This window comes from Thamnophis elegans, chromosome 3, assembly GCF_009769535.1.
Source record: "Thamnophis elegans isolate rThaEle1 chromosome 3, rThaEle1.pri, whole genome shotgun sequence".
Lineage (NCBI taxonomy): Eukaryota > Metazoa > Chordata > Lepidosauria > Squamata > Colubridae > Thamnophis > Thamnophis elegans.
In genome coordinates this window covers 122,867,689-122,884,299 of record NC_045543.1, presented here as the reverse complement: position 1 = coordinate 122,884,299, position 16,611 = coordinate 122,867,689, and the positions used below count along the sequence as shown (strand labels likewise).

The 16,611-nt window shown below is 36.5% G+C and overlaps 1 protein-coding gene across 1 annotated transcript in view; it reads right to left on the bottom strand.

Annotated features, from left to right (window-relative positions):
• The window catches only part of CSPG4 (chondroitin sulfate proteoglycan 4), a 44,465-nt gene that overhangs the window by 16,595 nt on the left and 11,259 nt on the right, over positions 1-16,611 (bottom strand). The window contains 4 exon segments of the mRNA XM_032213890.1: positions 2,628-2,826; positions 10,764-10,940; positions 11,642-12,112; positions 12,911-16,453. Of these exon segments, the coding sequence (XP_032069781.1) occupies positions 2,628-2,826; positions 10,764-10,940; positions 11,642-12,112; positions 12,911-16,453 (4,390 nt within the window).

Sequence of the window (16,611 nt, the reverse complement as noted above, 5' to 3'; positions counted from 1 at the left end):
GTGGTTCAGTAATTGAATTTGACTGCATTTGTTTCTTGCATTCAATGTTTCAGGAGCCAGATACCCTATTTTTCAGAGTATAAGACAAACCTTTTTCCCTCAAAAAAGAGTGTGAAAATATGGGTAGTTCTTATACACTGAATGCAGCATTTTTTGCTTCCCCAAGCCCTGTCTTCTTCACCAAAATGGCCGTGCATAGCCTTTAGGAGGCTTTCAGAGTGCTCCTGGGGGCTGGGAAGGGCAGAAATGAGCAAAAAACAGGCTGGCTATGCATGCCCTTTTTTTGACAAAAACCAGGCCCGTTTTTGTGAAAAATGGGCCATTTTTTGCTCCCCCCCCTCAGAGCATTCTACAAGCCTCCTAAAGGCTATTCATGCCCTTTTTTTGAAAAAAAATAAGCCCGTTTTTGGGAGGTCTGCAGAGTGCAAAACCTTTTTTTAAAATTTGCCTCTTCAAAATCTTGGTGAGTCTTATATTCCGGTGCATCTTATACTCCGAAAAATATGGCAGATTCCATGAAAAAGTAATAGACAATGTCAAAAAACCCAGTTGGAAAGTGTGGCTTGATTTGCATAGCCGCAGTTGATTTGCCAACTGTGGTTCACTTGCTTGCACTTTTTATTCATCATAATTATTCCCCTGGAATTGCTATCTATCCTTGCATGCCTATGAGTATGTGCATATGCAAATATTGTGCAGGGGAAAATATATTCTATATAGCCATAGCTCTTACTTATATAGTTATCACTTCATTTCATTTACATTTTAGTAGAAAAAATGCTTATGCATATTTATCTTGGTGTTTGTCTGTCTTGTTCCTGAGTTTCTGATATGGACTTTTATCTATTTGTTTCATTGAGTGTGTGGTAGAAACATATGTAGGAAAAAATTCAGACTATATTAAGTCATTTAATATTTTCTGGATTAATGAATATGAATTTCTGTTAAAATAGCTTGCTTCCTATCCCATCCAGACACACAATAAAACCAGTCATGGGTATAAGAGCATTGGTGTACAATGGAAACTTAATTTATTTGCTTTTATGTTCCTGCTCCCCCTCTAAGTCCAATACAAACCTAAACTCTGCTTTCATAAAGCCTTAGTGTTATGAAGTTTGCTTTCTGGACATAAAAGGATTCTCCTTGCAGCTAATATGTTATATGCTAAATCATGGAATTACCACAAATGCCATTCAATTCTATCTCTATAGAACTGATTTATTAAAGATCCCAGAAGTATAAAATATGTGGTTCTCCTATTGGGTTTGACTCTTAGCTACCGTATTTTTCAGAGTATAAGACACACCTTTTTTCTTCAAAAAAGAGGCTGAAAATCTGGGTCCGTCTTATACATCGAATACAGCATTTTTTGCCTCCCAAAGCCCCACCCCTTAACCAAAATGGCTGTGCATTGCCCTATGGAGGCTTTCAGAGAGCTCGTGGGGGCTGGGGAGGGCAGAAATGAGCCAAAAAACCCGGACCGTTTTGTGCCCCCCCCCCAGCTCCCAGCAAGCCTTCATAAGGCTATCCATGCGATTTTTTTGACACAAAACGGGTTTTTTGCTCGTTTTTGCCCCCCCAGGAGCATTCTGCAAGCCCCCCCCAAAGGCTATTCATGCCTTTTTTTGAAAAAAAAAAATGGGCCCGTTTTCATGAAAATAGGTCATTTTCAGGAGGTTTGCAGAGTGCAAAAACTTTTTTTTCCTTTTGGAAAGCTCTTTAACTGATTGATGAGAATTACATTGATCAAGTGCTGTGCCAGCAGAAACACCTACTTACCTACTGTGTTTCTTTCTGTCTCTTTTTCTCTCTCTTTATCCCTCTACCTACCTAGCTAGCTATACACACTCTCTCTCTGCCTACCTACCTATTGTATTTCTCTCCCTCTATTTCTTTCTCTCTCTATCCCTTTATCTACCTACCTACCTAACTACTCTCTCTTCCTGTCTACTGTATTTCTCTTTCTCTCTTTCTCTCTATCCTTCTACCTATCTACCTACACTCTCTCCCTATCTACCTACTGTATTTCTCTCTTTCTCTCTATTTCTTTCTCTATCCCTTTATCTACCTACCTACCTACCTACCTACCTACCTACCTACCTACCTACCTAACTAACTACTCTCTCCCTATCTACTATATTTCTCTCTCTATTTCTCTCTCTCTATCCATCTACCTATCTACCTACACTCTCTCCCTATCTACCTACTGTATTTCTCTCTCTCTCTCTCTTTATCTACCTACCTACCTACCTAGTCTCTCTCCCTGCCTATCGTATTTCTCTCTCTCTATTTCTTTCTCTCTATCCCTCTACCTACCAACCTACTTACTCTCTCTCTCTGTCTCTCCCTACCTTTCTACTGTATTTCTTTCTATCCCTTTATCTATCTACCTACCTAACTAACTACTCTCTCTCTCCCTACCTACCTACTGTATTTCTCTCTCTTTATCTCCCTGTCTATTCCTCTATCTACTTGCCTACTTTTAAAAAAAATATTGCCTCTTCAAAACCTTGGTGCGTCTTATACTCCGGTGTGTCTTATACTCCGAAAAATACAGTAGGCTATTTTTAACAGAAGTAAAAACATAATTAACTCTAGCATGAAATTCCATCAACAGTGCAAAATACCTTTATGGACGAACACCACTTGTCCTTCTTCAATATGAGCTTGGGTAAAATTAAGGATATTCTTGTTTGGAGAAGACTTGAGTGCCAAGTGACCATTATTGGGAGGAGAAACAGAATACAATAATTCTGCTGGAGAAGAATCTTTATCTTCTGCCAAGAGTTCATTCTTTGTTATTTCAGTGACTGATCCTACCCACACCTTAAAGAAAAAGAAGAAAAAAGAATTGTTACTCAGATTCTGGCTTTGTTGTTAAATATATAGTTTTGTACACAAAGCTGGTTGAAAAAGCAGCTGAGCTTTGTTGATACATCTTTTTAAATAACTTTTATTGTAGAAGTTTTTCAAAGGAATTAAAAACTGTACAAATTTCAAGTTAAAGAAGAAAGTTGGGAAGGGAAGGGAAGGAAAAGAAAGGGATTCTTTTCTGATATATTTCTTAAGGATTTCCTATAGGTTAGGATTCACAACATGGGGTCTGCTGGATGTTTTGGACTATAAAAGCAACTTGCTGACTCTAGGTATTGGGAACTATGTTCAGAACTTAGAGGAAACAAGTTATCTGCCCTGTAGCTAATCAACAAGAGTTTATTACTATAATAACCACAATAGTATCCCACTAAATTAGATTATTAAAATAAAACGAGCAAACAATGACTGGGCCCTTGTGTGAAAATCTCATGAACGCAGTTCAGTTCTAGCACACAGAATAAATCTCTGGTCTCGGAGGCACCTTGTTCTTTGATGTTAAGTTTGCATCTGACTATGATTAGTACATCAGTGGTAATTTTTTTAAAAAAAAATCTGACAAGATTGAAACCTACCCATCCCGCTGTTGCATTTAAAACTCATTTCAAAAGACTTCAACTAAATATCAAACCACATCCTGCATTAATTCATATCTAAAGAAACACGGCATGGAATTGCATAGCCTGTGAGCATACACATATTAATGAAGGTATCTGAGATCACTGAAATAGCTTTGTTCTCTCAGTACCTGTTTCAATACTATCAGTACTTCCTTGCACTTTGAAGTGCAGATGGATCTATGATTAAAACAAATGGAGAAATAACTGGGCTAAACTGATGTCAACACTTAGCTGCCTTTTGCTGACCTAGCTCAAAAGAGAGACAGACGCCAGGCTAAAAGAATTTGGAAGAGTGCCCAAAAGTCATAATATCTTGGACATCCTATTGCAACTTTCAGATACACACACACACACACACAGAGAGAGAGAGAGAGAGAGAGACAGACAGACAGACAGACAGACAGGTAACTTTTCCAGTCTCTTTAATGTTTTTGCTGTAACAGAATTCCTCTGTATCAGAATTCCAGAACAATTCAGCAAGATTTCCTTCCTATGTTTATATTCCATGCTTATACCATTTATTTACAAATTCATAGGCAATTCAATTGGATAAGATCTGAATAAGCATGCATTAAGTTATCTAAATTTCTATATTTCCTGATACTCTTCTATTCGCCAAACACTGGTTTGTCAGCTGGAACAAATTTAGATTTAGATGACTGCTAAAAGCTCTTTTTCTTTCCCATATATATTTTATGCATAAATCTAAGTCTCATATCGTCAGCGTAGCTCATTTGGATTCCTGAGGAGCTTAGTTTACACATAAATCTGTTCACACATACAAAGTATGGGTATATATTTAAATCTATTCACACATATAAGATAAGGAAATATACCTAAAAGCATGTTTGATTTGATTGCTTTTGATAAATGACTAAGAAAATTAGTAAAAGAAATGTTGATGAACAATTCTGAATGTTGGACAGATTTTTTCCCAGTGTCAAAAAAAATAAAATAAAATAAAAGGATCTTGGGAGAATAGAAAGATGTGGAAGGAAAACAAAAATAATGTGCAAAAAACAAGAATGAAAAAATTACTGCAACTATGGAATGTAGGGGGGGGATTATTTCCCAACAGAATAATTAGATATGAAGTTGTGGAAGTTATATGGAACAAAGTAAAAAAAAAATGCTCGGTGACATAATGAAGCTGTAAATGAGGAAAAGAAAATATGCACTGGTAGTCCTCGACTTACGACTGTCATTTAATAATGGCTCAAAGCTATGATGGCCTCAAAAAAAGGGATTTAAATCTAGTTCTTGCAATGACCATCACACCACCCCCTTGGTCATGAGATGGGCATTGGCAAATGACTTGTTCAATGTGTATCTGATGGCTCTACTGGACAATTGGAAGAAATGTATTACTGTTTCACTCTATGAACAGAAAGATGGTAAGAATGAATACAGAAGCTACTGAGGATTAGTTTGTAAATACACCTGAGAAAGTGTTGGGCACAATTGCGATCAAAAGAGGTGGGGGGGGGGCTGTTCATGCAAATAATGAGTTAAATTGTAATAAAAGTGAAATTTTTGCAACTATACTGTAGGTTAGGTGAGGAAACATATATACGGTATGAGTACATATGATGAGTTGCGTGGCACGACAAAACCGCGCTGGTCAAAATCGCGGTGATAAAATCGCAGCGCTAAAGCCGCAACGTCATCACCGCGCGTCATCACCGCCGTGACAACAGCGCGGCAACATAAGGGCGCTTTAAAACGGCACCGCGGCAGAAAGCCGACTTCATTTAAGGTAAGCGTTAGGATTAGGTTTAGGGGTTTGTTTTAGGGTTAGGTTTAGGGTTAGGTTTAGCGTTAGGGTTAGGTTTAGGGTTAGGGTTAGGTTTAGGGTAGTGAGTGCTTGGGAATGCGCGATTTTGCCCTCCGCGATTATGTCATCGCGGTAGGGTCGCGTTTTTCCTTAGCGCTTAGAACGGCGCAATTTAGTCTTCACGCTTATGTCTCCGCGCAGAAGGGCTTCGCGGATTTGTGGTGGAACCGATGAGTTGTATGTGGCCTTGGATGAGAAACAAAGATTTGTAAAAGAAGAAAAAAAGTTATGTAAAGAGTTTACTTCTGTCTACTTTGACAGTGAGAGATTAGTATATCAGGAACAACATAAAAGAATATTGCATTGCAAACAGGGTACTTAAGAAGAGCATGTGGTAAAACATGAAAAGGTAAGGTCATGAATGAGTGAGTGTTGAATGAATGTAGACTGAATACAAATGAGAACAAGGACTGGATGCAAAACAAACACATGGACTTTGCATCCAAAATTCACCACATTTTGAATTGTGAGCCAGAGTTGTTTGCTGAGATGGTCAAGCATAGAAATAAAATCAAAATCAAAATCAGTAAGTATGTCAAGGGGAAGCCTGAAAGACACGTAGTTAGTTAGATAGATGGACTTGATGGTTATTCCTAGGAACAGGAATTCCTAGGAATAGTTCCTCTAAAATGAAACTGCCAGAATTTTAAATAACAAAAGGCAATATATTAATATGGTGGAAAGAGGGTGATTTGCAAGCATAGAAAGATATGGAGCATTATAGTGAAAGGCTTTGGTGTAAATTAGATTTAACTATGTTTCCTTTTCTTTTCTTATTTCCTGGCTTTAATTTCTTTGACTTTTTCTCGCTTCCCTCACACCATATTGTATGCCCCAAAAAGGTGATAATGTGATAAGTATCTATCCATGCATGTATGTACAATTAATCAACAAAATGCTATTGCAGTATAATCTGATTATTAATAGAAAACATAGGAGGGAAGGAAGTACTCTAAGTCTATCTTAGTGGTTTGTTGGTTCTATCATAAATCATTTAACACGTTTTAACCAAAAATGCTTTTAAAATGGTTGTCTATGATGCAGACGGGTCAGAATGAGATTACTAACTGAAGCAGAAAACATTTTTTTTCCTTTTTAGAGATTCTGTTTGCATTTTTTCTGAATGAGAACATACATTGTAGTATGGAATGAATGAAGCACACTGCAGAAAAATAACTTATTGCCAATTACCATGATCATAAGAACCACTGAAAGTATTGAATCAAGGTCCTGTAGGCTGCATATCATAGTTTGCCTGCTCTGTGGTTACCCAGACAGATGTGAAGGGAGGGGTAACCTAGCGAGTGCAATAGGTCAACACTATGGATTCTACATATGACTGTTCTTTAGAAAGATGACTCATGTGTTAGGTTTTTATCATTTCTTTGCCGTTAAATTATGTCAAATTTGAAACTGCAAAAATGTTTCATGTTGCACGTATGGAAAATGACGCTTCATAAATATTATTTTCTTACTGAATATTTTTTCTTTAAGTCGCATGTTATAGGATGTTGACTTTCCTAAAGACTTTTCAGTGGCTACATTTGATCCCTTAAGAGCATCTTACTCAGCATTAGACAGTACTGTACCCAGAAACTGAAAGCAGGCTGCAACACAAAGAGATGGAAATCCATTTAAAATCCAATTTAAGTTTTTCTAAGAGTCATGGGGGAAAATGACATATACATGTTCTAAACAAAGTTAAATTATAAACCAAAATAATTATATCTGTGCACTCCATCCCACAACATTCAACAATTCTCATAATGTGAGAATGCTGCATTTTCCCCACCTCATCCTCATGGAAGGCTGCTTCCAGAAGAAATGAGTTACGCTTTGGTCCCTCTGAAATCAAGATCTGAGCTGACAAAATCCCAATTGCAATGACTAACTCCATTCCAGGCCATAAACCTTCTGAAAATGATGGTGAGGTAAAGGATATTCCTCCAGCACTGAACTTCAGTTAAGCTTAGAGCTTAGAGTATTGGCTGAATCTTTCAAAATAAATACAAGCTATACAGCTGTGCTCATTTATGAATTACTGCAATATCACATACAGGTAGTCCTCGACTTACACCATTCATTTAGCAACCATTTGAAGTTACAACATCACTAAAAAGAGCGACTTATGACCATTTCTCACACTTACAAAAGTTGCATCATCTCAAAGGTCGTGTGATCAAAATTCAGGTGCTTGGCATCTCATCTCACATTTATAACAGTTGCAGTGTCTCAGGATCACATGCTCACATTTTACGACTGTCTGACAAGCAAAGTTGAAGGGGAAGCCAACCTGTATACTAACTTAACGACTGCAGTGTTTTACTTAACAGATATGCCAAGAAAGGTCATAATATGAGGTAAAATTCACATAACAACTATCTTACTTAGCAACATAAATTTTGGACTCAACTGACCACCTGTGTCTGTTCCTTCAGTGCATTAACGAGGTTAAAATTGGATTGGGGTAAAAATCATAATACCATCTTCAGAAACTGAGAATCAAATAAAAGTGAAAAAAAATATTAGACCGTACAAGAAAACTTTATATACTGAATCCTTCCAAAATAAAAACATAGCTTACTTTGCCAACAGAAGATCTCAGGAAGCAGCTTGGAAAAGAAAAAAATGATTTAGCATCACTGAAATACTGAAAACATTCACATTGTATGCTATCCTACCTTTATAATGTATTATCTGTTTAAGAGCACATTTTATTTTCATTTATCCTAATTTTGTCTCGCATGTTCTCTATTATTACAGGGTTTTTCTTGATAAGATTTGAGAATATTTGGCCCAGAGGTATACACTTTTTATTTAGCTTTTCCATTTCATACTTTCATTTTGAAATGTTAATATTAGCAAATCCACAGCTGAGATTTTTTTCCCCTTTCATGCATGTTTCTAGGGATTGCATTCTGATCTTCATTACTAAAATGAAACAGTGCTTAATTATGTTTTTGATAAATGGGAAAACTTCCATAAAATTGAAAACGGATCTCCCCCTTCTGGTTACACTGCAGTACTTGCGCTAAAAATCATGCCATCCAAAAATACAACTACTTTTGCTCATTTTTAAAATTTGGGGTAAAGGTGGGTCTTTACTAAGAAAATAAGAGATAACTAATGTTAGTATATCTGTGACTAAACAACATTGCATAGTTATCTGCTTAACAATTTAATGCCTAAGGATATTTTTTAAGTGACTTCAAAATATCTATCCATCAGGTAAATAGATATTTTTTTAAAAAAACAATAATAATTTGTTTCACACGCAAATGGACTAGTTAATCCTGTAACCCATGAAAATGAACTTAATTGTTAATATTGTCCTCTATTAGTCCCAACTAATAGATTAATAATTAGTCTGGACAAGGATAATGGGGTTTGGCTGAGGCATAGATAATTCAAGCTATCAGAAAGCAGTCGGTACAATTTGGAAAGAATTCCAGAGGAAATCTATACACAATGGATTACTCCTATGACAAGAGAGAGCAGTGGAAAAAAGAATGAAGAAAGTAATGCTAAGGACTTTTTAAATTTAAATTTAAAAAGAAGAGGGGGAGAAGAATGTTTACCTTAATAATTGGTGTACAATTTTACTTACTGAGGTTTATGTATAGGTAATGTGGAGACAACATAGCAATTTGGAAATCTGCTCCCATCCCATTTGTACCTTCTCAATCAGTACTCATTCAATAAGACTATTTGATTGCAGTTATTTGCAAATGTTGGAAAGTTCCAAATAAGCTCAAAATCAGAGGTAGGTTCCTACTGGTTCCAACTGGTTCAGCCAAGTAGGTAATAACTCAGCCAGATACGCGCCTGGACTGTTTCTATCCTTGGGGCCGCCATCTTGATTTTCTGTTCTGCACACGCGCAGTACAATCTTCATTGAAAAAATGTATTTTTTTTCTTTTTTAATGTGCACATGTGCAGACCTTTTCAGGTGCATTTTTGGGTACAAATGTGCATCTGGCATGTGCATGAATTAAGCCAGTGTGCACACTCAAAAAATTTTTGAGCCCCGAACTGGTAGTAATGCCAGCAGGAACCCACCCCTGCTCAAAATTGTATGCACCTGGTGTTTTTTTTTTAAGACAGGTAATGAACATTCCAATGCTGGAGATCTTCAAGAAAAGATTGGACAACCATTTGTTCAGGATGCAATAAGATCTCCTGCCTTAGGCAGGAGGCTGGACAAGAGGACCTCCAAGGTCTTTTTCAGCCCTATGATTCTATGAATTAATTGATTGAACTACCAATCAAGAGGCAATTCTTGAATATAATCAAAGGATGCAATGTTTCCAGGTACATATTACGTGAAAAATCAACTTTGAAACATTCCAGTGTAGAAATGGAGAGATAATTCTGCCATTTTGCAACATGCTTGTTCATATTAATAATTTCTCATCATTTAATCCTGTTATTAATTTATTTTAAACAAGATCAACTATATTCTAGCAATAACAACACAGAGTTGGGATGTGATCATTAAAAATAAATCAAAGACACAATGAAAATGCATTACGGTCTGCCTTGCCTTTTTTGCTGTCCCTGGATTTCTTTTAAATTCAACAGTAATAAAAGTGAAAACTGTCCAGATGTTTTAAACATTGGTATAACCTCTTGAGAGAGCCAATTTGGTGTAGTGGCATCAGGCTAGAAAACAAGGTACTGTCTAGTCTATCTTAGACACAAGTCCATCTGGGTGACCTTTGGCCAGTCACCTTCTCTCCACCCTAGGAAGGAGGCAATGGCAAAACCACTTCTGAAAAAAACTTGCCAAGAAAACTGCAGGGACCTCTCCAGGTGGCCTCTGAGATTTGGGCATAACTGAATGGGGAAAAATACACCCTAGAACAGCAGTTCTCAAAATGTGGATTCTTTAGACTCCCTGAATACCTTTCAAGGAGTCTACAAATTCAAATATTTTAAAATTTCTCAAGTCTCCATTTCCAATATAGTTAATATTGGTAGATATAAAGCAAAGTTCTATGAATTTAAAGTAACTTCACTTGTTCTCTGTTAAATTTAGTCAATGCCACTTCAAGAAAATAACAGTTTGCAATTCAACCATATTATGGTGGCTCAACTATAGTTGCAACTAACTCCTAGTATTTTTAGAATATCTTCTTCCATGACTTTGGAACCTCTCAATCATTTTTAAGAAGTCCTGAGATCAAACTGTTTGAGAACTGTTGTTCTAGATAATCAATGGCTATTTATATAGGACAGATAACCCAAAGGCAAGTGCTATTTTTCATATATATATGTATGTATGTATGTATGTGTGTGTTTGTGTGTGTGTGTGTGTGTGTGTGATACTTCTAGTAATGTGTTAATTACCTTTGCTTTTCTATTTGCACTTCACCTGTTACAAACAGAAGACCCTCATGTATATAACCAGTTAAACATTTAGATCTTGGACATACCCGGAGTGCCAAGTTTCTCTTTATGAAGGGAGCTTCATCATTTACTGCTGTAATAGTCACAAATATGATCTGGGGCAAGCTTTGCTTCCATAGTTGTGTGCAGTTTGCAACAATTGTAAAATTGTCAAGCAGCTGTTCACTGTCATCATGAACATAGAAGATCAAACCTTGTTCTACCTAAAACAGGAAAGACAAAAAATGTAAAATGCATCCACTTTAAAAATTAAACCATAATCACGAAATCACTCCAGTTGGTGAACTAGGGTTACTTAATCTAAGCACATTATTTACACATTACTTGCTATATTATATACTCATGATGGTGAATCAGAGGTAGCACGCAGAGCTCTCTCTATGGGCGTGCGCGCTGTCTGGTCTGTCGTGCATGAACATGCAGCCAGCCACTCTCTTCTGGGTTCCGTCATGTGCATGCATGCTGGCCAGCTAGTCAGCTCACATGCACATGACAGAACCCGGAAGTGCAGCTAGCAATGGCGTGCATACATGCGGGGCTAGACACTCTCTTCTGGGTTCCATCATGCGCATGCCCGAAGACCAGTTGGCCAGCGAACATGCACACAACGGAACCTGGAAGAAAGTGGCTGGCTGCACGTGCATGCTCACCACACCAGCTGCTTTCTTCCGGGTTTTGGTGATCTGGTGCACGCGCACGCTCCTGTTTCGGCACTCTGTGTCAAAAAGGTTAGCCACCATTATATACAATAGTGGGGACTGTACAGTTTTCTAAAAATAGGAAGGTTCTTAAAGTCTAAAGTCCAAAAATAGAAAAGTTCAAGAAGTTTTAATTGTTCTTTGATATATGATTTCAAAATCTAATTATAAAATTAAAGCCAGAAATGTATTTTGAATAACTTTACCTGTTTTCTGTTAAATTTAGTCAATGTCATTCCCAAAAAATGAGAGTTTGCAATTCGTCCATATATTGGTGGCTCAACTAGACTGAAGTCACAATTAACTTCTGCAAAGTGGCTATTAGAAATTTTTAGAATATCTTCTTCAAGGACTTTTGAACCCCCTTCAGCAACTGTGAAGTTGTGTACTTCTAGTGGGATCAGCTTTGGAATGATGTCCACAGTCACTTCTATTCCACTGACTGTTTGGATACCATTAGTCACATCCAAGGAAAAGTGGTCTTGGAGTTGGTTGGAGATGGTCTGTATGTACTGGATAATGCCATCATTGATGTCTTGTTGAGTAAAAGACAAAACTGGATTTTCTTCTGCTCCAAGGTAGTTTTCTTTTGATATAAACATCCAAAGATAGCCATAGACTGGAGGTGATCTTACTTTGAATTCTATCTCTGATGGCAAGCTGTTTTCATGCACAGCCTTTAAAAAAATATAAGACCAAGTCATTAAGAACATAAAGATAAGCGCTTTTTCTAAATACAGCTTTTTATATTTAATCTTTAATAACAACAGCATTGAACATTCTGATGGTTTAGCTTTGTCCCTACAGGTATAGATGGCCTCCAAACTCTTTCAATGTCTCTGTCTGTCTATCTATGTGTCTTTTTTGAATGTCCCACCTTGTGTTCTGTGACACCACTACCAAAAATTGGCAGCATGGTTTGTCATTTTGAGATGGGACATGCTCAAAACCTTTACTATTAAATGTTTTTTTTTTTTTAAAAAAGTTTAAAATAGTTCTTGGTGCTTTCTGAGTTTGCTTACAAATATTTCATTATCCAACTAAGTAATGTGATCAGTGCAAGAGAGCATGGAGTTTGCTGCTTTGGAAATCGCTTGATTAAAGTATTGTTTTCTGCCTGATTGTTTGATCATAAACAGACACATCTTAATGACTTGAATATTATTAATCAAACATATAAATATATTTATATACACTGCTCCTTAGATTGAAGAAACTCAAAAATAGCTTTCAATAAAATCAGCAATAAAGCAAATAATAAACAGTACATTAAGCAATATAATATAATTTCTGTAAAGTAAAACATATTCATTAAGAAAGTTAAGGAAAACAAAATACACAGGTGCTCTTCCAGTGTTCAGAGTTGGAAGGCTCAAAGGAAGAAATTTACTGAAATCTTTTACGGAAATCAAGGAAACACAATACAAAAAATATTTAAAACATTTGCTATAATTTACTAGATAACTTCATCTTACCATCAATTTTCCATTATTGATTTGAATCCGTTTTCCTTCTTCAACCAAAAGTCTATGGTTATGTAGGACCACTGGTGGACGCTGATGACTTTCCAAATATATATGAATATTCATATCAGCATCCAAGTGGAGGCTTTTAGCATAAACAGTGAAGTTCAATGTGTCAATCAAATTATTGCTATCATCATGTCTATAAGTCAAATGTCCCATTTTGAGATCATGCTGAGTAAAAGTACTCACTGCTAAATTATTAACCACAATTTGTCCGTACTTTGGGGAGGAAAATATCTCAAATCTAATTTCATGATCACTTCTGATATCTTGATTTGTGGTAGCGCTCAAGTTAGTGGTGGTAATCACTGCTTCTTTTCCTTTTTGGATCAATAATCCTGTATTGTTTGCTAGAAATACATATGGTTCAGAAGCACTTACTTCTAGCAAAGATGATGTATAATGTTTTCCATCAGTTACAAATAGCACAAAACGACCGTAAGTTGCACCTCGATGAACAAAGAGGACTTGCTTGTGTATAAGGTCCTCTTGCTTGAACTGATACAGTCTATATGATGTTTCATTAACAAGAACCAAGTCTCCATTAGGAATGCCACGCCTGGTGTATAACAACTGGTTATCATCAAAATCTGTATCAGGATCATGATAGCAGAGATCATCCAAAGTCAAAAGTTTCCTTCCATTCTTAACAACATGGAAGACCTTATCCACTACTCGTACTGGTTTTTCATCATTTTTCAGGTGGATAGAAATATTAAATTTGATCCCTACTGATAATGGGAACTTTGTTTCTAAATCCTCTTCTCCAAATTTTATGGCAGTTGCAGTGATATGAATTTCATCGCATTGGGTCTCTGAGTCATCATGTATATACATAAGACGTTCTCCATAGATATCCTGATTAGTGAAACTGCTAAGGTTGTTGTTACTTTCTGGGGAATCAGAAAAATTAATAAGCATTAATTTCCCATGTTGAGGACTTTTTGTAACCTTATACTCAAAAGTCGTATTAATGGAGGTCTGCACAAACAATTCTGATTTTGTTATCAGTGATCCTTCACCTTCAGTAACAGTAAGACCATTGTTTATCAAAATAATGTTTTGTGGGTTTGTTTTGATCTTAATTTTGAAATCATAGATATTTGATACCACATACTGGGTACTAATGAAGAATTGAAATGTGTCCAGACTTTCTTCATGGGACTTTCTGTATAATTGATACTCTACTTTACAATCAGAAATATTCTGTTGGCTGAAGCTGGAATTTATTTGCAGTGGGACATTATCAAGCAGAATTATTCCTTTCTCAGGTAAGGATTGCAGCTTGTAAAGGATTTCATTTTCTGACAGGTCCATCTGTGTTATGACCACAAGAAGGTTATTAGAATTAAGACACTCTCTATCTAATTTATCAATGACTAATGGTGCATATTTCAGAAAATTATAAGTCAGCCATTTTACTCTAACAGCAAACAAAAACTCTTGGCTTATATTGCTACCAATGATAATTTTAAACTTAAAATGTTCGTAGACATTATCTTGCTGAATTGCTTTGAAAGTAGAATGATACCTCACACGACCACGTTCAATGGATCGTTGAGAAAAAGAATTTGTTTTTTTCCATTCTCGACCAGTATGTCTCCTCTGAATTTCTCCACAAAAGGGTTCTTCTGTGATTTCATATCTTATGTCCAGCTCTTGTTGAAAAGCATTTATTTCTGTGGCCAAATGGCTGAGTGTTATTAACACTGGGGTGCCTTGTACTACATCAACTCCTGTGTTGTTGACTAATTTATAATCCAGGGGTACAGCCATGACACGCAACACAGCTGTGTTGCTAACTTTCTCCCCATCACTTGCTCGCAGAACAATCCTGGAATTCTGAACTCCAGAATGGACAAAAAAAACATTACCATGTTGTAAATCCTCATAGGAAAAGGTAGTAATTGTTTCTCCAGGAGTCTTGGAATTTTCTAGAAAACCTGCATCAGCAATTGAATTTCCCAGGACTGTAATACTAAGATCTGCAGCACTTGTGTCGTTGTCCACAATATTTACTGAATCTATGCTCAGGCATTTCTTGGAATGTTCTAAGAGAAGAAATAAGTTTCCATTTGGAAATATGAGTTCTGGAGCATCATTTATTGGTTTTACTGTAATAGTAAACATATATTCATCATTTCCTTGGAGATACAGAGGCATCTTCCTTTTACTGTTTGTAGAAACAGAAAAAGTGAAATAGTCATAGTTTTCTTCAGAACCATCGTGAATGTATAAAACTTTTCCTTGCCACAAATCTAGCATACTAAATGTGAAATCTTCTGGCACTGACACAACATTCAACCTCAACTGTCCATAAGAAGGGGGATGTATAATTCTAAAAAGAATTTGCGACTGACGAATCCCCAGCGTTTTGAAGTCCACATTGACTTTAATGTGCTTTGATCCAAGAAATGCTTGCCCACCTTCTGGCACAATCAAGTCATCGACAAACAAAAAATGCTCATGACTTTCTTTCCTAAGCAGTTTAGGAGCGACAGTACCAGCAACAGAAATGGAAGGGGCTATTCCCACAGCCTGCTTTTTGGGTGCAAAATTGGGTGTTGTGCATCCTACTGAAATATCCTTAGTCACTAGAACATTTTTCAAGGAATATTTTTGAGAACCAATTTTCAAATCTTTCAAGCAGCCTCTGAAAGATCCACCTTCTCCATATCTTCCAGAAACCGAAGCTAACCCATATTTTAGCACTTCTGCACGGAGTGCATCATTTATTCCACCGACATGCAAGGCCCCTTTAAGAACAGGAAGCCTACTATGAGAAGGCAATGGAGTTTTCACAGTTTTCTTTTCTAGAGTGAGTTCGACATATTTTATGGAAAATTTTAGTCTGATAACATGCCACTGGTTATCATTGACAGGGCTAAGAGAAGAAAGTTCAAGTCTATTTTTACCCATTCTAATGTGAGCTTTAATGAGACCATTTTCAATTTCCATTGCAATAAAGTCCCCTATGGGAGCAGAACTGTAGATCAGCAATCCCCTCTGAGCTGTAGTTTGCACTGAATACTGCAAGATGCCTCCTGCTTGGACATTCCAGAGAGGAAATGAAACATAAGATTTGGAACTAAAAAAACTTACGGGTTCTTCTTCCCCTGCAAAAAATTCATTGCTACAGCTCAGTGATACTTCGTGAATGTTTTTATTTCTTGCAGATGATTTCAGGGAGGTTAAGATATCATGGTTGTTAAATATCACATCATTAATACATCCTCGGAAATTAATTGGTGTACTGTTAAGATAGTGGGTATCAAGGGTACCTCTCCCACCAATATAGAGACCATATTCAATGTTTAGTTCAAATACTAGGAAATCTGGAACTATTGCACTAGTCTGATAATTTTTATCAATCACTAGAGTAATATTTTCTCTTTCGTGATGAATTTCAAGAAGATGCCACTCTAAATCATCAAGTTGTGAGTGCAATTGGGAACGAAGGATCTGTTCATTTGTGCGAAAGTTGATCCTCACCTGTAAAAGAGGACTGAGTTTGAATCATCTAAAGAAAACAATGAGAATATGTGCAAAACTATTCAAAATAATTGCATACACATTTCTTCAATCAAATTATTGAGGAATGGAGAAAATGTAAAATATAATTCTGAATGCAGAATAAACTATTATTTTCC